At 35.1% G+C, this 24095-nt stretch overlaps 2 protein-coding genes and 1 long non-coding RNA gene across 3 annotated transcripts; 1 reads left to right on the top strand and 2 right to left on the bottom strand.

Annotated features, from left to right (window-relative positions):
- Positions 1-685: 685 nt before the first annotated feature.
- On the bottom strand, positions 686-23795 carry LOC5575858 (ORM1-like protein). The gene is made up of 3 exons (XM_001662217.2): positions 23442-23795; positions 23198-23349; positions 686-1299 (listed from the first exon to the last, which is right to left on the bottom strand). Exons 1-3 carry the CDS (start codon positions 23610-23612, stop codon positions 1164-1166), a joined length of 459 nt encoding a protein of 152 aa, XP_001662267.1. The 5' UTR covers positions 23613-23795; the 3' UTR covers positions 686-1163.
- Positions 11819-15010, bottom strand: LOC110678007. Its single transcript, XM_021850341.1, has 6 exons — positions 14027-15010; positions 13624-13962; positions 13270-13565; positions 13053-13203; positions 12239-12587; positions 11819-12173 (listed from the first exon to the last, which is right to left on the bottom strand). The coding sequence occupies exons 3-6, from the start codon at positions 13341-13343 to the stop codon at positions 12010-12012; spliced, it is 738 nt and encodes a 245-aa protein (XP_021706033.1). The 5' UTR covers positions 13344-13565; positions 13624-13962; positions 14027-15010; the 3' UTR covers positions 11819-12009.
- On the top strand, positions 20144-21310 carry LOC110678008. Its single transcript, XR_002501378.1, has 2 exons — positions 20144-20520; positions 20792-21310. It is a non-coding gene; the product is annotated as an uncharacterized LOC110678008 (long non-coding RNA).
- Positions 23796-24095: the final 300 nt, after the last annotated feature.

Genomic DNA, 24095 nt, shown 5'->3' with positions numbered 1-24095 from the left:
TTTTGTTTTCTGGAAGGGTTAAGCGTGTTTAAAATATATTTGAGTAGATTTTTTTATTTAGTTTATTTGGGTATTTCGTTCATCCATGTTAACAATGATAGGTAATATTTGACATACCGTTACAAACTGGATTCAAGGCCACTGAGGACGAATAGGAGGCCAAACTAATACAAGTCGTATACTTTATGAGTTTATTCAAAATGAATAACACCTCGAACCGCGAAATACGCCTTGCATTCTTTACATCAATTCTTGCTGAATCAAATATGCCTATAGAAAAAATTGAAAGCAAAATCTTTTTCGGCAATTCCATTAAAAAAAAAAACATTTTACTTGCTTATTTTATTTTCGAAATTCACGTTAGGCGTAAGTCTTAGGTAGTGTCAAATCAAATTAGACAAATCATAGAATAGAAAAGCGTTATTCATATGCATCAAAAACTTTTCAACGAAAAAAATCCACGAGGGCAGTCATTCCGATCAATATTACTCCGCTGATACCTCGTTTTATAGTACTAAGTGTTTGAAACCTACTGAATAACAGTTAAGCTTGTATGATCCTCAATATATTTCCACTATCCTACTAAAGATTTGAACCATCTGACAAAAGTATTAGTACTCAAATATTGTAGTGAATCTTGTAAATCGAATACGGAATTTTCGAAGCATAAATGAAACACTCTACATTATTTCTAAATTGTTTGTTTGTCCTTACAGGAATAAAGTATACCTCAATCACATAGTACACCGTTACAAGTCTTTCGAATATATCAAATCAAATATAATGCCGTTTTCAGGCTATAGCCAAACATTACCGATCGGTAAAAATCACACCCGCAATAAACCAACGTCTAAAGTTCCCGTTATCCTACAAGTTGTTAGTATAAAACTATTCCCTCTGATTCCCTCTGATAAACTTGTAGGATTCTCCCACAGATCCTTTTCATGAGAAACATTCTGTATATAGATATAGTCTAATTAGTTTTGCGAAGTTATGAATAGTGGTTGTATGTAATACACATAAATAGTTAAAAAACTTCAAACTACGTCCGACTCCCAGTATCTGTTACTTCCACTTTCTTCCACGAGTGATGATGCTTTCAGCTAGTAGCTATTTGTGTCCGGACCCTGTTCCGGGTCCCATCGATCCCTACCATGGACCATTCAGTATTTGTTGATTCCGAAGAGTCGAACTCCGTGGAACTGCGGTAGCTTCGGTACCAGCACCACAACCAGCGAGATGAAGTTGGCGATGAAATGGTCGGTGTCGTTCCGGGTGTACATGCACGTCAGCAGGAACCTGAGGAGGGGAAATTTCTGATTAGACTTTCTGATTATTGAATATTGAAAAAAATGCTGCAAAACTACTGTACAAATTCTTCAAGGGCTTTCAATGAAAATTCAAATAAAATTCATGGAAATAAGTAGAGGAATTCCAATAAGAATATTAATATAAAAAATAGGAGTACATTTTGAAGCTTAGTAGGGGGATTAGGGGCATAATGAACACCCGGGGCGAAATTGGACACCCCCTCAATCTCTGAGAATATGCATACTTCATCAAAAGTTCATACACTGCATGGAATCTGTATTGCATTTGAAATGTTTGACGGTAAAAAAGTTTATGTTTTACTTCAATTGTCCTTTGAAATTTGACTTTAAGTTTTTCTCCGCTTTAAATTGGCATATAAGCAAGGCGGTGGGAGAATCTAATTTTTGAGCAAAATAGCTAATCCAGAAAGGTTCTTTTCAGCTCTTATGATAGAGGGAGAGCCCTTTTACACATTGAAACGATTGACAGACATTCAATATATTGGAATCATTAAATTTCATGCAAGTGTTCATTTTGCCCCGATACCTTTTTACTAGCCTTGTTTTGGACCTAATTTGCTATCTCACTTTTCTAGTATATAATATAATTTTTATTAACATGAATGAATGTAGCACGTCGCACTAACATAAAACATGAAAACTAGCCGAGAGTAATTTAAAAAATGTCATTGTGTGGTCCTAAAACAAGCATTTGCTTGATGTGTCCAATATGCCCCGAATTCCCCTACCTTTTAACGTTCAACGCTCTGTCATCGTAATCATCAAAACTTCATAAGCAGTTTTTCTTTTCAAAACTAAAAATTATTCGATGAAAATTCAAGTTGATCAATTACTGTGATGGGTTACCAAAATGAAAAGATATGCTGTTCACTCAATTTTAAGCCACTGAGTCCGAATCAACACGCAATACTCTTACGAAAAGTTATTTATTGGTAAATTTTAGCATTGTATTTTGTGAATTGATTGTTAAACGCCTAATGATAGGCGATTTCCTTTCCTTTCAACAGTGGCTACCTGTTCATGGGAAAAATGGGGTTTCTCATCGAAAACAAACTTTGAGGCAAAATACAAATCCGTTGGTAGCGAAATTTAGTGCAGGTGCGCCACCTTAAGACGTTTGTTCTTTAACTTTGATCACGGATTATCAAATCCACCAGTTTAGCATCATGATGTTATTGTAAATTTCGCACCTTATCAAACGCGATGATTTGTAATCGTCGTCGTCGCTGGTGAAACCGTCGTCAAAATCGTTGCCAGCGAATCAGCGGCTGCGAAATTGACGTTTCGCCAGTCTTACCAACATAACGGCAAATAACCTCCTTTGAATCGTTTGCAGGCGATGATTTTGCCGGTCTGTTGGCGGCGCGTTTTGTTGTCCATGAAACAGACAATAGCTTCTTATTTTCCAATAGGCACTAATTTAATTCCTAATCAATTCCAATAATTTCCTAATTTGAAATGAAACTATAAAATCAAATACACATTTTTTTTTAATAGTTAGGCACTCCGTGCTCGTGGCCACTACTGTGCCGGACTCAGTTGATCTGTAGCTGCTTTATCGATACAGATCTATTTTTAACTTATCTATATTTACATCTAGTTTCACTTTCTCCTACTCTTTTACTCTCAAACCGAGCAGGTAAGCGAGAGCTCTGCTATTAGTGAGGCTAGCTGTCTGCGAAGAGGGTCAGTTTGTCTCAGTCACCATCTGAAACTGACGGAGGATGGATGTGCTCCGTGAGGCGTCTTCTGGTGGCTGGACGGGTTTTTTGTGGAGGGGCTGGGAATCGAACCCATGACCTTCCGCTTATGAAGCGGAAGCATAACCTCAAGGCTACAGACCCCCCTAATATACACATTTGACAGTGACAAAAGTTAGTGATCAAATGCAGTTTTTCCATACAAAATGTCCAAGTTAAGGGCTCTGTATCTCAGCTCCTGTTAGTCCAAATTGATTGGATTGAATTTTTGTCATCTCGCTCTTCATGCACTCGAATTTTTTCTCGCATTCGAACTACGTCGGTAGTTTCACCCGGAATTTCGCTTTTGTAAATATACATTTTTACCAGAGTTTTTGATTTTATTACTCGAAAAAATCGTTCATATTTTTGTGTTTTTTTATTTTGTCATTCCTCCTCAAGAAACAATTGGTGGCTTTTAAGATACTTACGTGTTTAATACAAGCTGCATAGCAGCAATTATTGCTGAACAAATTTTTAGTTGAATCATTAATTGAATAAGATTAATTTCCGCTCATAAAAAAGCTGTTATTCCACTTGAAGTTTGTGTTTTGAATAAAAGCTGAATAAACCTCCGAAAAGGCAAATATAGTAGCTTTTGTTCTACAATTGTTGACCAGCATGATTAGTAAAACTTAAAAACAATGCGAATGACAGTACGTGAGTATGCTTTTATTCAAGCAAAACATATCATGTCTTTTTTATGTTATTTTCAAACGTTTAAAGTGTTTTTCAAATCAAATCTAACACATGTAGGCGACTATGGATTAACGAGGGTAAAGTACGAATCACATTGGATTAAAAAGATCATAATTTAAATTTTCCAAATGTAGTGATTATCATCTGCGACGTTATTGATATCGGAAAAAGTTACTAACCATAACATTTTTAATGATACCTCATCGAAGTATACATAATAATGTAACAATAATTACATGAGAGTTGTTACCAAACTTACAGTCCAGAGTAACGAATAAACATACATATTAAATTATTGCTGAATAATGGTGACAGCTGAAAAAATGCCCTACAAAGATCTGAGAAGATGCTATTTAGATCCAAATTTCAGACAATGATCAATATTTGTCATCGGAATGAATAATAGTAGAATCAACACTTATTAAACTTCTCCGAAGAATCTCTGCCAACTTGTCAAGATTGTTTTACTAATGGGTTGAACAAGTCATTTTTCCTTCTATTAAAGAGCCAATATTCCACCAAACAAATATAATTGTTTGAACAGATGTACAGGAGACGAACTAACGTTTTGGTTGCTTCGCACTTCAGCTGTTTCCATGCTTAACATGAATATGATTAAAAGCTGAATAGTTATTTTATAAAATCTTAGTACAGCATAGATATATCATCCGAGCAGTTAATCCAAAGAAAGCCCAAATAACGTTTAATAAAGCCTTACAAAAAAAGTCACACCAAAGACAAATTTTCGAAAAATGGACAAAATATTTAAAAAATACGTTGTATTCCTAATGTATTACAATATTCAACTTACTAATATTATTATTATTTATCTCTATTTGGAAGGCTTTTCGCCCTTGGTGAAGTCGTCACTTACTTACTAATATATAAAAACATATTGGATACAATAATAACTGATGCTTTCTTAATACAATTATTCAATCATGTTTAGAAAATATTTTGAATCAGTCTTCTGATATAGGATTATTTTGAAAAACAAAAAGAGCACATTAAACATACAAATGATTGAAATATATTTTATATTTCTATAATGCTTAATATATGGAAAAGTACGACAAATACTTAAAATATCAATCGAATAAAAATATTATATATGAAATAAATGAATTTTAGTTAGTTAGATGAACAATCAAATTAAAATTTTAATAAGTTCAAACTTATTATGAAATTCGATTAATCATTTCTGACTGTTTTTACTTTGTGAATAAACTTTAATTTTGACCAGTATTGATATAAATTTTCTCACTGTGCGCTATAAATAGCCGACTGAATTCAGCTCGCATCAGTACTGAACAGCAGCAGAAGTAATGCGCTTATTCAGTTGTTGATCAGCATAGCACGTGTTGATTAGACATTGTTGAACAGAAGCTCAAGCATAATCAATGTTCAGCTACAAGAGGTTTATATTGGGCACTGGAAAGCTGATAAATGAATTCAAGGATGGCGCAGATGGCAAGATATACCGCTGACGATGGGAAGGTATCGAGTTTGAATCCAGTATCCAGGTAATTATTATATGTGGTTATTAATTCATGGTAAAAGTATACACTGCATTTGATCAGAGCGTTAATGATTAATCATAAATTTAATCATGATTAATGATTAAGATTAATCAAAAATGATAATCATTAATCACAACAAATCAAACATTAATCATTAATCACTAATATTTGCAATATTATGTTTTAATCATTAATCACTAATCAAAATCATAAAGATCGCTAATTTTATTCAGTAATCATAAACTTAATCATAAGTCAAACATTTAATCAATCATCAATCAATCATTGAACAAAATTTAACAAATTTTACAACATTGCTTTTTAATGTATAAATACATTTTGCATTTCTTATATCGTGTGACAAGAACAATTCTTGCGTTTAGTATCATACAGGCGTATCTGCAGTGATCGATGTCTTTTCGTCGATTTTCTCTTTGGACTACTACACGAAAGTCAATCGATATTGGTAACATTTTTCGATTTAACATGCCGAAGCACGATGAGTTCTTTCTACTGAAACGAAAAAAAAAGCAGTGATAAGCAGTTGCCCAGCTGAGTAATTTGCTAAAGAGAAAATCGATTAAGAGAAATCGATCATTGCAGTTACGCCCTTATGATGATACTGAACGCGAGAATTACAGTTTATGCCCAAGGAAGTTCCAAATCCAACCAAGCACAGAATGGCTTTGATTTGTACCCACGGACGTTACCATACGAGTTAAAAAAGACCCTTAAATATTTCCTCCATGTAAGACGGTGCATTTGCTCAGTTGTAGTTGATCCGAATTCGAAAACCCGGTGGGAAGCATGTGAGTGGTACCATTCTACATGAGGAATTTCTGTTTATAGGGACAGATCACCAAAATTCGACCTAGGTTTTTAGCCGTTCATAAGATTTCTGTATACTTTGTATGAAAATTGAAAACCAGTCTTTTTTCCCTAGTAGGTGGTATTTCTGTTAATAGTTCCTCGCTGTTCACGAAGCCCTCCTTCTTCGAGCATTACGTGATTTGTGGACGGTGCCTTAGGGAGATGCCATTTAATCATTATTTTGATTAATAATCATTGATTAACGGTTATTTATTCAAAGGCCAATGATTAAATGACAGAAAGTAATAAATCTGATATAAAAATCGTTTGAGCTTCGTTACAGCCAATTTTTAATCTCAAACCGTTTTCATTGATATCTAGATTCAAATCAAGGAAGGGCGGAAATTCCTTTGAAACATTGTTTGAAAAAATATTTTTCCAGTTTTTCATAAAGATCTCGTTAGAAAATTCCTACCAAATGTTCAAATTTATTTATTATCTTTATTATCGAGACTTTCAGCCGTTGGCTGGTTCGTCTCCGAAATGTTCAAAATGTTCAAATTGATTTCGCCCAACATTTCTCAAAGAATTGGGTTGTTTGGTGATTAAATATTTAAAGTGTTTTGTAGCTTGTTCGGAAGGTCATATTTTTCTAAGTACATCACAATTTTATTGCTTTTCAATATCTTAATATTGATATTATAATTGATTTAAACAGTTTAAAATAGTTCTAGGGCACGGAAAATTCTGAAACCTTGAATTCTGGTTCAAACTATAACGTAGATTCAGAATATACAAAAAAGTCTGAATACGCCTAAACAAGCTAATTTTTCCAAAAAAAATCCAATATTTACTTCATTAATTCCCTTGGGAATGAGTTCAATGGCTAGGTTTGCAAAGCTCAAGAATTTTAATGTATGGAAAGCTAGGTTTCAGAACTACCAATATAGTGCTTCACTTTCACTTTGAAGGAATTATTGGAGTATGAATAAACAACTAATTTTATTTAAATATTTCACTTAACAAAAAAAACATATAGAAAATCACTAGAAAGGCATGCAAATGCCATTAATCTTTTATATGTACAATAAACATATTATCTCAAGATGAGCAACATATTAGAATTTACCGGGGTTTGTCGCCTTACTAATTTTACACTGTTCTTTCTTTTATAAAGTTAAGCCTCAAGCACAATGTGAGCGGCAGCACGGTACAACGGCAAAACGGCAAGCCCATCTTGATCTACCCTTTACTTATCAATCCCATGTTGACCAAATCCTTTTCAACATTGACTTGACAAGTACAGTGTAGCTCAAGATGGGCTTGCCGTTTTGCCGTTGTACCGCGTTGCCGCTCACATTGTGCTTGAGGCTTTAAGTATTGAAATTCAACTAGTTTTTTACCAATATTTTAAATACTTTCTCCGGGAAATCGACAAACCTTACATACCGTTGTATGTTTAAGTTTATTAATTGGAGACGAACCAGCCACAGGCTGAAAGTCTCGATAATAAAGATAATAATAATAAGTTTATTAATAACGCTTGAAACATCCGTTTAAAACGATGTGTCGCAAGCTAATGAATTAATGAATGATTGATGAATAATCAAAGAGTAATGAAAAAACAATAATTAAATTATATGAGATGCCCTAAACACCTTTAAGTTGCAACGAATGGATCACACTCTTGAAAATTTATTGGTACACATATGATTAAAAAATCTGAATCAAATAGCTCACATCATGTTCAATCATCAATTTTTCGATCGTGATAAATTTAACGCTCTGCTCTTGGATGCCATGCTTCTTTTGGTCTGCTAAACAATAATAAAACAATAAACAATTGAATCCACAACCATCGTAATTTTCGAATCGATACCCGCAGTTCTAAAGACAAACAGCAAGACTGATATTTACGGAATTTCGTTAGAAGCCGACTGAAAAACAAATTGAAATTTTGAACAACTGTAGTAAAACTAAACATTATATATATTTCGCAATAGGATCAAATGGAAAAATTGATGTGAAATTTGCGATAAAGTTACATGTCTTCTGGGTAAAAATCGAACTTACGACTCCCTGTTCACTAGATAGGGCGCGTTACCCCTACACCACGAGAGAACTCATGGACTGAGAAGTTAACCTGAATTCTTTTTAAACTCAATAATCACGTGGTACTCTTTCGCGAAGTAAACCTCTTTCGGAAAAATAAGATGTTCATCCAAACACAACGCTTTCTATTGTCGAATGCCTAGTAGCCGAGAGCGCGTTAGTTATTAGGTATAGGAAGACCACGCACGTGCTGGACGAGATTTGTATAGTGCTGGCTCACAATGGGTCGCGACGTTCTAAGTATAAATAAGATAGATGATGATTAAAAAAAGGATTATTTTAAAATTGAAAAATTTTGATCAAATTTGACATTAGGCACGTAAGTGTTAATCATAATCATTAATCATAATCACTGAGTTTAATCATTAATCATAATCATTAATCATCTAAAATTTGAATTTAATCAATAATCATATTCATTAATCATACATTGGCTTAATCATCAATCACAATCATTAATCATGACTTCGAAAATTTTAATCATGAATCATAATCATCAATCAAGATAAAGTTGAATTTAATTATTAATCATTTAATTAATCATTGCGATCCGTTAATCATTAACGCTCTGCATTTGATGTTACAGTGTTACCGATTTATGGTCATTTATTTGTTTTCAATTAATTTTGTGTAAGTTGAATAAAAGCTGAGATAAATGCTCCTAAAGCGATTTTGAAGTTGTAGAATAAAGTCAATATACAACGACATGCTTTATAACTTCTCCAAATTTGTGTGAACAACGCCTGAACAAAGGTTTCACATGGAAATAATTAAAATGTTGTTAAACATGACGCTGAATTAAACTGCAATAATGTTGTTTGTTAAATTAGCGTTGTTAAATCATCAATCCTTAGTAGGCTAACCCAAGGAACAATTGGAAGCTTTTAAAATACTTATACATTTAATAGAAGCTTAACAATGGCAACAATAGCTTAATATTTTTTAAGTTGAATCATTAATTCAATAAAATTTATTTCCGCTTATTAAAAAACTGTTATTCCACTTGAAGTTTGTGGTTTAAGTAAGAGCTTAATAAACCTCCGAAAATACAAAAATAGTTGCTCTTGTTCTACTAAACAAAATAAGTTTAACAATTAGCTGATTAAAAGCTTCTATAGGATGTACTAATCAATTTGATAAAATATTGAATATTTGACTAACTACAAATCGTACAAAAGTTGCAATCTCTAATACTTAACATATTGACCAGCATGATTAGCAAAACTATGAAATAATGCGAACAACAGTATATGAGTATGCTTTTATTCAAGTAAAGCATAATAGGTCTGCTTTGATGTTGTTTTATGATGTTTCAAACGTTTTTTAATATCCAATCTTAAACTATATATGCGCATTAATCTGCGAACTCAGCTTAATTTTACTTCTCGAAGAGTTCGGATCGTTTTATTTTGCTTCTCAAAAATGGATAAAATTTACAAAAAGTACAGAAAAAGCGGTTCATTTTACAGAAGCTTGAAACGCACACGTGAAAAATATGAACAAATTTTTAAAAATATTTGTCCTGCACTTAAGGGTACAAGCACTAATTACAAAAATATATCCAGTGAGTCGGCCCGTAAGTCAAGAACAAAAACGTATCATTGAATGCACCTTTAAGGTTGAAAACTCTATTTTTCTTCAAGCTTCTTACAATGAAGTCCATGAAAACACCATGAGCATGGTGAATCCCGAACAATGTCAACGTAGAATAGATATCCAGGATTCGAGCAAACATGGCGATGTTTCTGAGCAATACAATGAAAACAGTTTTGCAAGTATCGTGGAATACATTAGTCCTGAGAAAAAGGATATTCAAATTGCAATGAAAGAGTGGTCTCTACACCATAATATCACTCACAGAGCATTGAAAGATTTATTACAAATAATGAGGTACCAGTACAATGACAAGCGACTACCCATGGATCCGAGGACATTGCTTGATACTCCACAAGGTATAGGAAAATTATGTATCGAAATGGCAGGTGGAAAATATTGGCACTTTGGACTACGAAATTGCTTAGCACATTGGTTCGCTAATCTCTCGGAAAACATTTCAATAAGCATCAACATTAATATTGATGGACTCCCGATACATAAGAGCTCAAAATACCAATTATGGCCAATTCTGTGTAATGTGCATGGTTTGCCTGGCTTAAAACCGATGCCCATAGGAATTTTCTTTGGAAACTCAAAACCCTTGAGCGTAAATGCTTATTTAACGCCATTTGTCAATGAAATCATCCCCATTTTACAAAATGGCATTATCGTGAACGGTTTCAAAATCGACATCAAAATTAGATGCTTCATTTGCGATTCTCCAGCTCGGGCTTTTGTAAAAGGTTTGTTTCAATACAATATAGTTTCAAATATGTTCTTAGTAGGCATAGCAATATTCTATGTTTCAGGAGTCGTAAATTTCAATAGCAAAAATGGATGCCTCAAATGCACGATACATGGCGAGTATTCCCACATCTCACGCACAGTCATCTTTCCATCTCTACGTTGTACTCCTAGAACTGATGAAAAGTTTCGCAAGAAAATGTATGGAAAACATCACAATGCCGAAGAATCGCCTATATTGAAAATAACTGAAGTCGATATGATCAAGGATTTCGTTGTAGCTGACTCTCTCCATCTCTTAGATCTAGGCGTGATGAAACGACTTCTAACAGGCTGGAGAGATGGTACATTGGGATTCATCGGAAAGCTGAGCGCATTTCAAATTAAAAAACTATCAGATAGGATTATCAAAATCAAACTGCCATGCGAATTCCACCGTAAAATACGAGCTCTGGATTGTTTAGCGTTTTGGAAGGGTACGGAATGGCGTACGTTTTTGAATTACATTGGTATTGTCGTGCTAAGAGACGTGTTAGATGAAACAACATACAACCATTTCCTCCTTTTGTTCACCGCAATTACGATTTGTTCGTCAAATTTCTATGCAAATTTGAGACCTTTGGCTCAAATGCTTTTCGAAAAGTTTATTGAAGAATTCAAAAATATTTACGGAGAAGAGTATGTCACTAGCAATATACACAATCTAGAGCACGTGGTACCTGACGTTGAAAGGTTCGGATCTCTTGATTCCATTTCCGCATACCCGTTCGAAAGCTACTTATCTCAGCTTAAAAGATGCCTAAGACAGGGAAACAATTGTTTGGAACAGGTAGCAAATAGAATCCTTGAGAAAAATGCTGTAAAGAAAATTCAACAAACAAACAAACCTTTCTTTCCTAACTTGATCAACCGAAGTAATAACATAAACTGTTTAATTAGAGATGGATTAACTCTTAATCAATCGTTTGAAAATTCATGGTTCCTAACGAAACGAAATGAAATTGTTAGAATGCTAGACGCTTCATACAACGAATATGGCCAAATTATTATTCGCGGTTATGCTTTGGCGCTACCAAGAGATTTTTTTGTTTTGCCAATCCGTTCTTCGTTGTTAGGTATTTATAAAGCAAACATATCTTTCTCCAATTCACCAGATCAATATCAACCAACAGACATTATTTGTAAATATATCATAGTAAGTTATAAGGATGACTACCATGTTTTTGTTCCACTGTTACACACATTTTTGTAAAATAAAAAGATTCTGTGCAAATAAAAAACACCGTACGTTTATTTCGTTCGATAGCGTTTACATTGTCGAAAAGCGTATAAGCAACTCTCCCAGTTTCGCCTATCTCTTTCTATTCGATAGGTATTTAAAAAACGTAAATCAATAAAAGGTTTAGAACAAACTTAAAACTTATCTTCATATAGAAAGTCAAATCAAGTGTAAAATCATTAGCATGAATTGATACGAGGGTCAGACTCTTCCACCTTGCTCACTAGCATCTCACTATCTGACTCATCACTCGAAGACGATTTACTCGATTGTGATTCATCTTCTGTCGAAGGGCTCCAATCACTCTTCGTTCCGTCAGGGGTCGTGGTAGGAGGAACGTCCGCTAAAACATTAAATAAAATACATAATAATACAATCAGCGCTGAAAAAAACATGCGGAATAATTACCTTGACATCGTGTGTTGTTCAATTTCTTTGCTCTACGATGAATTGTCGGTTGTCGCAAACCCTTCGCTTCGCTCCTTTTCTTGGCGTTTCGTGTGACTTGTTTAAAGAATTGTGCCAGAAGCTGCCGGGAGAACGTAATATTCACACTACGAACGATTGAAAAAAAGATGTCCAGGATTTTGGTGCAATTCTTGATAGCCAGTTTGATGATAGAACTGCGACTAGCACCACTCCACGAACATTTCAGCATCACGTTACGTTCGAAAAAGAAGTCCACTAATGTGTACGAAATGTTCATACCGTTACAATTATCTCCAACATATCCAACGAGCTTTTTCATGTAAGAAATCTGTATTGGAGAAAATTGAATGGAAAAATGTAGAAACAGAATTGGGAATTGCCATCCCTGTGGGGTCATGCACACATTATGACACGCTCCTAGGGGGTGAGGGAGGTGGTCATGGAACAGTGAAATATGGACAATAATCTTTACGAAGTTTCCAGAGTGCTTATACAAAAAGTGTGACAAAAGTGGGTGTGGGGGACAAAAGTGAACCACCGTGTTCGAGATTGTTCAAACTTAGTGTGACATAATGTGTGTATCATCCCTGTGCAGGAATGGCAACATTCATCATCAACTAAGGGAGAAGCACTAATTTTCGATCTACGAGAAATCCGTGCCAATTTTCGAATTTTCATACAAAGTAGGACAAAATCGTATGAATGGGTCGAAAATTAGTGCTAGGTCGAAAATTGGTGCTTGCCCCCTACCATTTATGTTTCTAGAACTAACAAAACGGTTACAATAACTTACGAAACGCTCAGCGTATGCTTCGTCTGCGAGATTTTTCTCCAGCTCATGAATTTGCTCGATGGAAGACACTGGGGAAAACGTGAATTTCTCATCATCATCGGACGGTTTTGCTTGGGCACGTAAAGCTGCTGCCAGTTTCACGTCCATGTCACTTTTGAATGAGGAATAAGAACAATATTTGATTACCTACAATTTTCAAACACACCATTAGTTCTACCTGCTGAAAATATACGTATTCCGATTCGCCCTCCGTGGCAACTGCCTGCATTTCATCTGTCGTCTGCTGTTCATTTACGGAGAAGGGCAATGTTGTCAGGTAAACCGAGTGATCGACGGTCTGATGTGTGGAGAATGTCTCATCCACCTGGTTCACGCTGGCAGAACAGAGCAAAGAAGGAGCTACATCCGGGAGATCTTGAGAATCGACAACAATCTGTGAATTCATTGGTGCACTTGTAGGTTCCGGCCCGGTGCTTTGATTTTGGTTCGTTTGCATGTTTGAAGTGGGGTTTTCTGAAAAGCAAATTTCCAAATGTAAAACAATGAAATAATATAAAATAAAAGCACAAACCTCCGGGAACCAGGTGATTGAAATCGAACCGTTTGATGAAACCATCTTTCTTCACTTTTTTTTGCTTCTTTCTACGTGGCGCCGAATCTGAGCTTTCCGTGTTTTGTCCTGAAAGCTCAGCAGCTTCTATTTCGGCCTCCTCGTAGGATGGAATATACTTCCGTTTTACACTGCAAGCGATTTTGCTCCAACCACTGCCTGGTTCTGAGTTCAGGTCCATACGCAATCTGTTTGCATTTTTACCGGGCCAAAACAGAAACCCATCACGAATCCAACGACACGGGACCGCAGTTAAAACAAGTTTTCCTGCCTCCTTAGTTTGGACAACAACAAAGTAATCTGGAAGAAATGATTGAAATATTGAAGTTTTATTGTTATAAACTCTAGTTCCATCTTTATTTACCTTTACGTGGTTCCATTTTCTCGACACTTTAGTATACAGAAAGTTGCGGATGATGTAATGGCTGACACAAGCACGAACAAAAAGCACTGGTTTATATGTTGCACGGACGTCAAATAAGTTCCGTCCAGTGCACCCAGTGCATAACATGTTTAATAAACTTCTTCACTGCAGCAATAAACTTTTGTTCAGTTCTCAATCAATGGTGTGATCGAATAATTATGTAGTTTGATGTGTTGAATAATGGTAACAACAGCTGAATAAAAAATCGCCGTACAAGGAGCTGATAAGATGCTCTTTAAATCCAAATTCAAGTCAATGTTCAGCATTTTTAATTATAATGAATAATAGTAGAATCAACACTTATTAAACGTTTTCAACAATTCTCTTTCAACCTGTCAAAATTGTTTTACTAATAAGCTGAACAAGCAATTTTTCTTTTTATTAAAGAGCCTATATTCCACCAAACAAATGTATTTGTATAAACATAATTTCAGGAGCCGAACTAACGTTTCAGTTGCTTTGCACTTCAGCGGTTTCCAGATGCCTAACACGAACATGATCAAGAGCTGAATAAGTATTTTATTATATCTTAATTCAACATACATATATCATTCGAACAGTTGATTCATAAGAGGTCAAATTAACGACTAAAAAATACATCGTTCAGCAATAAATAAGCATTTCAAAAGAGGTCACACCATGGCCAAATTTTCGAAAAATGGACAAAATATCAAAAATCGCATTGAGTTCTTAATTTATACTAATGTTCACCTAGCTAATATAAAAAATAAATCGATACTATTATAACTGATGTTTTCTTAACATTTACTAAATAATTGTTAAGATAATATTTTCAGTTTATGTCCTGAAATATAGGATCATTAAAAAAAATATTTGACGTGTAAATGATTTAAATATATTTACAAGAGGACTATTTGTTAAATGCATAATAATCACAGTATTGGACAAAACATTTGCAACTTGTTTGATTTTACATACAAAATGAAGGTTAGGTCTGAGTTATTTATAGACCAATTTGAATGAAATTTTTACAGGTCTTCAGACATAACTTATATTTTCACACATATATTTTTAAGCGATTTTTCCAATCACAAATTCAAAAGCGGATTGACTAAAGTGATTTGTTTTGACAAATCCTAATAATTGGCATAGCTAATACAATTGAAGTAATAGCTTCATGGAATCCTCAGCAAAGTTTTAGATTTTAACAATTAATGCGTAGGCCATATACATATTCAGATAAAAAGTTTTGAATCTTCTGTCGAAAAATTCACTTTAGTCAGATCGTTATTACTTTGAAACTTGTGATTAGAAAAAATATCTATGGTAAAATTCAAGTTATTTCTAATGAGCTGTGAAAACTTCATTCAAATCGGTCCAAAAGTAACTGAGATCTAGCTTACCAATGTTGACAATTTTATAAAGAAAATAGAAAAGGTTGCAAATATGTTGTCCAATACTGTAAATAAAAATAGAGAAATCATTAAAATAGTCAACTAATTAAAAACTGAATCTATAAAATAATGAATTTGATTATATTATAATTATATTCGATTACCAATGGCTTTTGAGGAGAGATCATAAATTATGCGATAATTATATTAAAGTCTTAAACAAATTAAATATTATTATGAAATTTTCTAAATCATTTCAGATTTATTTTACTTTGTATGAATAAACTTTATTTTTGACCAGAATTTACAAAAAATGTCTCACTGTGTGCTATAAATAGCCGACTGAACTCAGCTTGCATCAGCACTGAACAACAGCTAAAAAATACGCTTGTTCAGTTGTTGATCAGCATAGCACGTGTTGATTAGATATTGTTGAATAGAAGCTCAAGCATGATCAATATTCAGCTACAAGAGGATCATATTCGACACCGAACGGTTACAATATCAATTCAAGGATGGCGTAGATGGCAAGGCATACCGCTGACGATAGGAAGGTATCGAGTTCGAATCCAGTATCCAAGTAATTTGTTAAAGTGGTTGTAATTTCGTTATAAGTGTATACACTGCATATTTAAAGTGTAGTAGTGTATAACTCTGCATTTGAAGTGCAATGTAAAAAGAATTTTAGTTATTTATTTGTTTTCAATTATTTTTGTGCCAGTTGAATAAAATCTTAACTAAATGTTTATGAAGCGATTCAAAAGTTGTAAATAAAGTCGATATAAAACGACACGCTTTATAATTTCTCCAAATGTGTGTGAACAACGCCTGAACAAAGGCTTCCAATGATAATAATTAAAATGTTGTTAAACATGCTGCTGAATAAAACTACCATAATAGTGTTTGTTAAATGAGCGGTTGTTTGTTGGGAAAACTTGATTTGATGTTGTTGTATACCCGAAGAAGCCTCTATAACATTCAAAAATATAGCTTCCATGACAGGAATACACAATTTCAAAAGACTTTAAAGCATTATTATACAACGATAATTCTGCTTTTCTTCAAGAGGCTTTAGTTGAACATGAGTCTAAGAAAGTAATTTATTACTTATATTTCATCGATTAAATGAGTTTAAAAATTATCCGCAGTCCTAATTCGACTTAAGTGAAACCTGAATAAACATCATTACGATATATGCTAGCAATCACTAAATGATAAATAGCCTAATAATTTCTCCAGATTTGCTTGAACAATGTGTGCGTAGCAGCTGCAGACTAATATAAGAAAGCAACTATTCAGTATGTAGTTGATGAAAATTGCTTAATAAATGGTTATAACATAGGCAAATGTTTCTTGGGAAGTGAAACCTGGATAAACATCATTTCAATATATTATAGGCCTATTCAAATGACGTCTCAAATCAGCTGATCGAGAAGCACTTTGACATTTCTTCTATGAAACTGACAGGCCCGTGTTAGCACCGGTCCTCCACCGATGTAAACAAATGCATAGACGGATCTGTCACATGAAAAGGCCTATTACAGTCACTAAATGATAGGTAGCCTAATAATTTTGCCAGATTTACTTGAACAATGCATTGTTTGCATTGCAATGTGTGCGTAGCAGCTGCAAAGTAATATAATAAAGCAACTATTCAGTATGTAGTTGTGAAAAATTGCTTAATAAATGATTATAAAATAGGCAAATGTTTCTTTGGATCATTATATTTCTTCAGAAAGTACTCTTGATACAGCTCCTGGAATTATTATTATTTTTCTCTATCCACGTGGCTTTTTCCCCGCAACTTATAAAAATTTCTTGATATTTCTGAGCAATACCACCACAAGCTGCTAAGATTATTGAAGGATGCCTATAGGAGTTATTCCACAAAGTTTTCAAGGATTCGATCAAGAATTTCACTATCAACATCTACAAGCATATCCTCAGGCTGGGCTTAAGAATTTCTTCAGAAATACATTTTGAGCTTCTTCAAACAAGTTTGCAGAATAGCTCCAATAATTGGAATTTGTATGGAAATTTCCTCTAGATTGCTTTCAGCATTTCATCCCGGATTATCTTAGGCGCGGTGATCGATAATCCTGTTCAGCAAAAGCCTATGGATGCACCATTCCACCGTGTCCCGCGTTGCGAATATATTTCAGGAGACGAAGACCATCGAGCGCCGCGCTGGAAGCGGCCGAAAACCGAAAACGGAATACCCAGAGTAGACGCTGAAGATAAGACAGTACTTTAAGAATAACCCGAACCTCTCCACTGGAGACGTGGCCGTGAAGGTCAATTTTATTTTATTTTATTTATTTTCATCAGTTTTAAAGCAAGTTTTGAACGCTCTTTTCAACTATTCCGTGTATCAAAAAGCCAATACGTCGATTGGCAGTGTCGGTTCTGTGGATAATGTGATAAAATCACAAAAAACGGAAACCCAGTCTGACAAGCAAAACACGGTGGCCAACTTGCGTGCGCGGAAGCTGTACCGTGAGTGGCTGGCCAAGCCCTGAGAGAGAGAGGAGACAGCTCACTGACAGTTGGAATGTTTTCTTGCCTTCTTTGACTTCTTTCTTTAATTCTTGGGTTGTGCACAACGGTCAGGTGAACTTATTTTGGTCAAAATCATATTCACTTTTTGTTATTCACTATGAAAAAGGAAATAAATATAAAAAAAATCAATACCATATTTTAGATATTCAACTTTTTGAAATGTGAATTATGACGATTTTCCCTGCTTGGCCCTTCGAATGTGCGGTTTTCTAGTGACAATTTATGACAGGTTTCCGTGATTTTTGAGAGCGCGTAATCTAAGCCAGCTGTCCCCTCTCTCTCAGGTCAAGCCTGGCTGTCTCGTCATGTACGACGAGACATATATCTAGTCGGACATCAATCAAATCCCCGGCCTAGAGTTTTTTGTCGGTATGTCCCGCATGGAGGTTCCGGAAATGTTCCGGAAGAGAAAGATGGACAAATTCGCGAAGAAGCACCTGTTGTGGCAGGCGATCTGTGAGTGCGGACGGTACAGCAAGCCGTTCGTTACAGCCGGCACCATAAACGGGCAGATTTATCGAGAGGAATGCTTGCAGAAGTGCTTGCTGCCCATCTTCTGCTCTCATCGTGGTCCCACGCTTTTCTGACCAATACGCCAAGCCTGTAATGGATTGGTACGAATCGAAGGGCGTTAATGTGGTCTCGATCGAAAAGTTTAAGGCGATAATGAAGAAGAAGTTTAAGGGGACACGGGAGACCGTGTTATTTTCCCTATCTTTCGTCTCAATCTAACAATTATCATCAAAACTTTGTGGAAGCAAATCTCGAGTTTTAGTGAACCGATGAAGCTGGAAATGTATTGGGTTGTGCACTACATAAATAGAATCATAGTGATACATTTTCGCATCGATACATGGAGTGGTTCTTGGGATTTGCTTCTTGAAATGGATAGGGTGATTATGATGACGTCCCGTGTGGCCTTAAGAAAAGTGGAAAAACATTCAAAACCGATGAAGCTCAGAAAAAAAACTGGGAGAAATTGTGTAATAAACATGGGAAAAGCCTCGCCCAAGATCTCATGAGCAGTGTAAAAAGAAATGTACGAGCATTCAGCTTGGAGGTAGAAATTCAATAAATAATTTACGCCAAAACATAGCTAATATATAGTTATTTAAAAAAAATTGAGAAGTATCCGATTTAAAATGATTTTTGGTGATCTTTTTTGTGTGTCTCATTTTTTCCGAGTCCAGTCTTAAAAGATCCTATGGCGATTCAGGTATTTTTCCAGACAGTTTTCGGTGATTCCAACAAATCCTTTTTTCATGAGTTCAATCTAAAAATTCTTCCTGGATACCTCTTAAGGACTTCAACAGGTTCCCTAAATATTCATATAGAAAAATTGGAAACTTTTTAGATTTTGTTCGGAAAAACAATTCAAAAAAATCTCCCAAAGACTTATTATGAATAGTTCCAAGAAAAAAAAATGCAAGGCTTCTTCTAATGCTTACTAAAATTTAGCTATCATTTATCTATAAACACATATAAAAATCATCTGCAAATTGTGAAGATTGTAACAATCAACTTATGTGAATGTGTTGGCGATATTATTAATTTACATGCTAATTTCACAGCGGAAAAAGTTTTTGTCTTAAGCACTAATATACCGCTATTAACTCAATTTGAGGTCTCTGAATCTATTGCCGTTTTTAAAAATGTCCTAGAACATCTGGTTTTTGAGTTATTTATTTACAAATGTTACAAATGTATTATTAATCGAATCCAGTGAACTTGTAAGCAAGTTTTCCAGCTTGAATTCTGATTTATGCGCTTAATTTACAACAGAAATCAGCTATTAGGTGATAAAGAATGCGAATCAACATAGTTTGTAATAATTTTATTACTAAAATGTGCTTTTTGATGTACACTGGTTAGAGTACAACTGTATCTTCAAATATTTATGTTATTTCGGCAACGCAGTCATTTTTGTGATAAAAACGATTTTTATTTATTTAACCCGACGTTTCGACGCAGGTGTGACGTCTACTTCAGGAGAAAATTATTTATTCGTTTTGTTTAAAGACAGTAGTCGGGCTCAGAATAAGTACCACTTCTAGTACTACATTTGATCCCTTGGTACTACAAAAGGTACCCAAGTTTGACAGATTTCACAGCATTCTAGATTTTGCTCTATTACCTCGTGTGCCATAGAATTTTTGGCAACTGCAAGAGACGTGAAGGTCTTTATTTCGTCTGTGATAAAACCTAATTTTTATCAGCGCACTCATCAGTGTCTACCAGCTATGGCCTTAGTGGTTCTCTATTTTGCCATACGTGATGACTTGAAGTGTCTCCACCAAGGTATTTATAGAAAGGTACATTGATCTAAGCAGTCAGTGGATGCGGGGAATGATAAGCAGCGAGGGGGTATAAAATTACAGCTGGCGAGTTGGCTGGCTGGCTCTTCCTTTCCCCTCCGCTGATTGATCTCGTTTCCATGGCACAATGATTATTTTATTATGTTTTCAAAAACAAATTGAAAATGTGTGCTCTAGCGAAGACAGATTCCGAGTAGAGTGGTTGGTAAGCGTATTTTCTGGTTTAAATCCATGTCTTATTTCAATTATCTAGTTCTAGAATGTCGTGATTGTCCATTGAAACGAAATTTATATTCAAAAAGGACATACAAGGACTAATTCTGTTACTGGCAATCTGCTGTGAAATAGAAAATGTCAGCTTGTTTGAAACATCAATTGGCCATTAAGCTTTACTCGGTTTTATTTCAAATTGAGAACGAAGTTTTGAGCTATGGAGGTGGTTATGATTGGTAACTAAACTATATTCTTCTTTTCAGACTGTTTCTTGCAACGGTAACAGACAAAATAGAGCATAAAAGTCGCTGAAATGGTTTCTCATTTCGATCGTTTTTCGGGGTTGATCCAGTAACCATTTTCTATATTCGTCAACACTGATTTTTATTTGCAGATTATTTAAATATTTTTGTTGTACCAGAAAAAGCTACAAAATATAGTTGTTGTACTTTGAGTCTTCGATTAATGTGTACAAAATTCAATTCTACCCACTTACATGAACTGTAACAGCTGTAATGTGCAATACACTGTAACTGTACATACACTGCCCATACTCGTACAACAGTTCCATTGATATAGGAAATCTCATAGAATATGGGACTGTTTTTCGAGTATGGGCAGTACAACCGGCGATTACAGTTACTGCAATGGACATAGGTGTACTATTGTGCCATAACTGTTTTCACATCATGTTACTGAGAGAAATAATTACATTACATATTAAGGTCTTTAATTGCATCACCATCGAGTCAGCTTGTTGTAATGAAAATGTGTGATCAGCACTGAATAATTCAAAAAAGTAATTCGAAAACAGATTTCTCAAAATGACAGGAAACAAAGCGAAGTGGTTTAAGGGGAAACATGTTGCTAGGATCTCAAGGCTTGCTGACCTGATGAAGCATAACAAACCAGCCGGCTGTCTGATTGTTTTCCAATATGGCGGAATGCCCTATTTGACACATTGATCTACCTCCCTTTTAAATACCTTGGTCTCCACATTTTGAAATGTTTTGTTTTAGCAGTAAAATATAGGATGTATCCTGATGTTAAAACATAAAAATGTGAATGTTTTTGAAATTTCACATCTGGTAAAATAAGGAACCACTTTACCCATCCCATAACTGGTACACTTTACTTGTATATACTATAGTTTTATAGGATTGAACAATTAAAAATAAATTTATAGTTGAATCATAATTAGACTGACCATAAGCGAACCAGATAAAAACGGGACAAATAAAAAACAAAAACGGGACAATTTTAAAAGACATAGATTATGCAATTGTGCTACTTTTCCCCGAATGACCCGTTCCCTTGTAAAGCAATGCAGCTCAAAAAAGTGCAATAATAGTCTTTACTCGAGCAGGCGAAAAAAGCTAAGTAATAGCAAATTTTGATATGGACATACAAAAGTGATATTAACTTGAAAGATATAAGAGATAAAACATCCGAAAATAATATCTAAAATTTACTACTGGAATATTATTAGCACATCATATTTAGCTTTCATAAGATCTCACCAATATCAGCGAGCTATTCCTTAGATCTTCCACCATCAAATTTAGCTATGGCTCAGAAGTTCCAGGAATAAAATTTTAATATTATCTTCAGATATTTTATCTCTTATGTCAATCAAATCAATGTCTCGATTTAATGGTCAGAACTTTGCTTCTGCTCGGGTAATGAGATAGTGTTGAGTTAGAAAGATCGATAAGCTACCAAAGAAGGAGATATTTGATCATTCTCGACTAAAAACATATTGCCAAAAATGCATTGTTTACCACCTTGAAATGCGAATGGTTATGACAATTATGAGTGTTTGAACTTTTCGCAGAACTGAGCTATTCGGGGAAACGGGGTTTTCGGGGAACTAGCATTCTGAGAACTGGCGTTGGGAGAACGACTTTAAGAAAACCGCCATTCGAGGGAAAGTAGCAGAACCAGATTATGCAATCCCAAGCTACATGTCTGTATGATTCAATAAAAATAAAATCACTTAAGAAACTTGAAGCGCATTCTTTGATTTCCGAAAAGCAGCGTTTTTTTTAAGAATTTTATAAAAAAATCGTTACACTTCTCAATTTCTCAAATACAAACGTAAATTTTTCTAATATTTCATTACTTTATTCAAATATCCACCTTTTGAACAGTTAATCCAATCAATTGCGTATCAGAAGTTAACACATAGTTGTTCTTTTTCATTTTAGGTATTATATGAATAATTATCTTATGAAGATCCGTATTTTGGAAATCCACTAAAATTTGGCATAAATATGAGTAAAGAAACGCAAATAGTTAAGCAGAAGCATGTACGGATCAAGTTCAACTCTGTTTGAGAAATTAATAATTGCTTGGAAAATAGATGAGTAAGACAGTTTATTGAATGAAATATTTCTAAAAACTGTTTGTTATGTTGTTATTTTTATTGTTGTACTGGTGTTGAAATTAAGTGTGAATTATCCATTTCATAAAATACGGGACAATTCGAGCATTTTCCATAAAACGACGGGACAGCCCGTCGAGGGGATGAAAACGGTACTGTACCGTCAAATACGGTACGTATGGTCAGCCTAATCATAATTGTTACTAGCAATGACTCATGCCATGTGACTTTTACCAACTCTAGAGCTTCATGAACATCACAAGAGTCGTACGATGCAATGACTTACAAAATGATCGGCGCTGCCGTCAGGAACTTCCGCGTTGCAGTGAACTGTTCCCCGTGGTTGATCTGCTCCCAGTGAGTATACTTTCGCGAGTCCCCGGTATCGATACTCATCCACGGTGCGCCCTTTATCGAGTGCAAGAAGTAGAGATGTGCCTACAAGAAGGGCCGTGTATGAAATCCGTCGTCATCGCGATAAGATTATATTTCTCTGTCCTCTTGAATGAATTCAAACCCCCCGTACTCACCAAATTGTGGGTAATATTCGTGATCGTCCAGGCGTAAGGAATATCAATGAACGGCACTGCCAGGACTACGATGTGGAATATAATTATACCGAGCACATAGGCCAGCCAAAGACCCCGGGAATCCATCCACGAGGAGTTCGGATTGGGTTCACCGTGTCCACCGGCGATCATGACTGCGAAAAATGCACTATTGCACTGGGCTCGGTGATAATTTTACCTTAAAATAGTGGGTAAATTTCAAAATTATTTTCGTCAACCTTCTAGAACGATGTTCCTCTCAGGTTTGTTTTGATTGTGACGATGCCACGAACAGATGTGATATGTTGCTGCCCTTCCAAATGGAACGGAATGTGGAGTGGAGGTACAGAGGTTGGCTTGTTTTTATTTTCAGTTGCAATGGATGGTACACATACAGGTATCGTAATGCTTTCTATACGTGCGCTTATCGGACATCGGTTCAGTTAAGCCTGTGTGAAGCAGCTATTCCATGGCAAAGAAGACGATGAATGAAATTTGAAAAGCTGAAATTTATCTCCATAAAGGATTGGGCCCAGATATCCGTAGCGATAAACGCGCAGACCAAGCGGAGCTATTCGGGTTGGAAATTTTCTCGACTTCCCAGGGCATAGAGTATCTTCGTACCTGCCACACGAT

Source organism: Aedes aegypti, chromosome 3, assembly GCF_002204515.2.
Source record: "Aedes aegypti strain LVP_AGWG chromosome 3, AaegL5.0 Primary Assembly, whole genome shotgun sequence".
Taxonomy (NCBI): Eukaryota; Metazoa; Arthropoda; class Insecta; order Diptera; family Culicidae; genus Aedes; species Aedes aegypti.
This window is presented reverse-complemented; position numbering and strand designations above follow the sequence as displayed.

What these genes read in the sequence shown, in the direction of transcription:
- LOC110678007 (XM_021850341.1), bottom strand. Translation starts at nt 13,343, where the DNA reads ATGAACAGCAGACGACAGATGAAATGCAGGCAGTTGCCACGGAGGGCG. An exon ending in AATACGTATATTTTCAGCAG is followed by an intron (nt 13,204 to 13,269) that starts GTAGAACTAATG and finishes CTCATTCAAAAG; the next exon opens with TGACATGGACGTGAAACTGG. An exon ending in GAACAACACACGATGTCAAG is followed by an intron (nt 12,174 to 12,238) that starts GTAATTATTCCG and finishes TTAATGTTTTAG; the next exon opens with CGGACGTTCCTCCTACCACG.
- LOC5575858 (XM_001662217.2), bottom strand. Translation starts at nt 23,612, where the DNA reads ATGATCGCCGGTGGACACGGTGAACCCAATCCGAACTCCTCGTGGATG. An exon ending in CGAATATTACCCACAATTTG is followed by an intron (nt 23,350 to 23,441) that starts GTGAGTACGGGG and finishes CCCTTCTTGTAG; the next exon opens with GCACATCTCTACTTCTTGCA. An exon ending in ACGGCAGCGCCGATCATTTT is followed by an intron (nt 1,300 to 23,197) that starts GTAAGTCATTGC and finishes TCCCCTCCTCAG; the next exon opens with GTTCCTGCTGACGTGCATGT.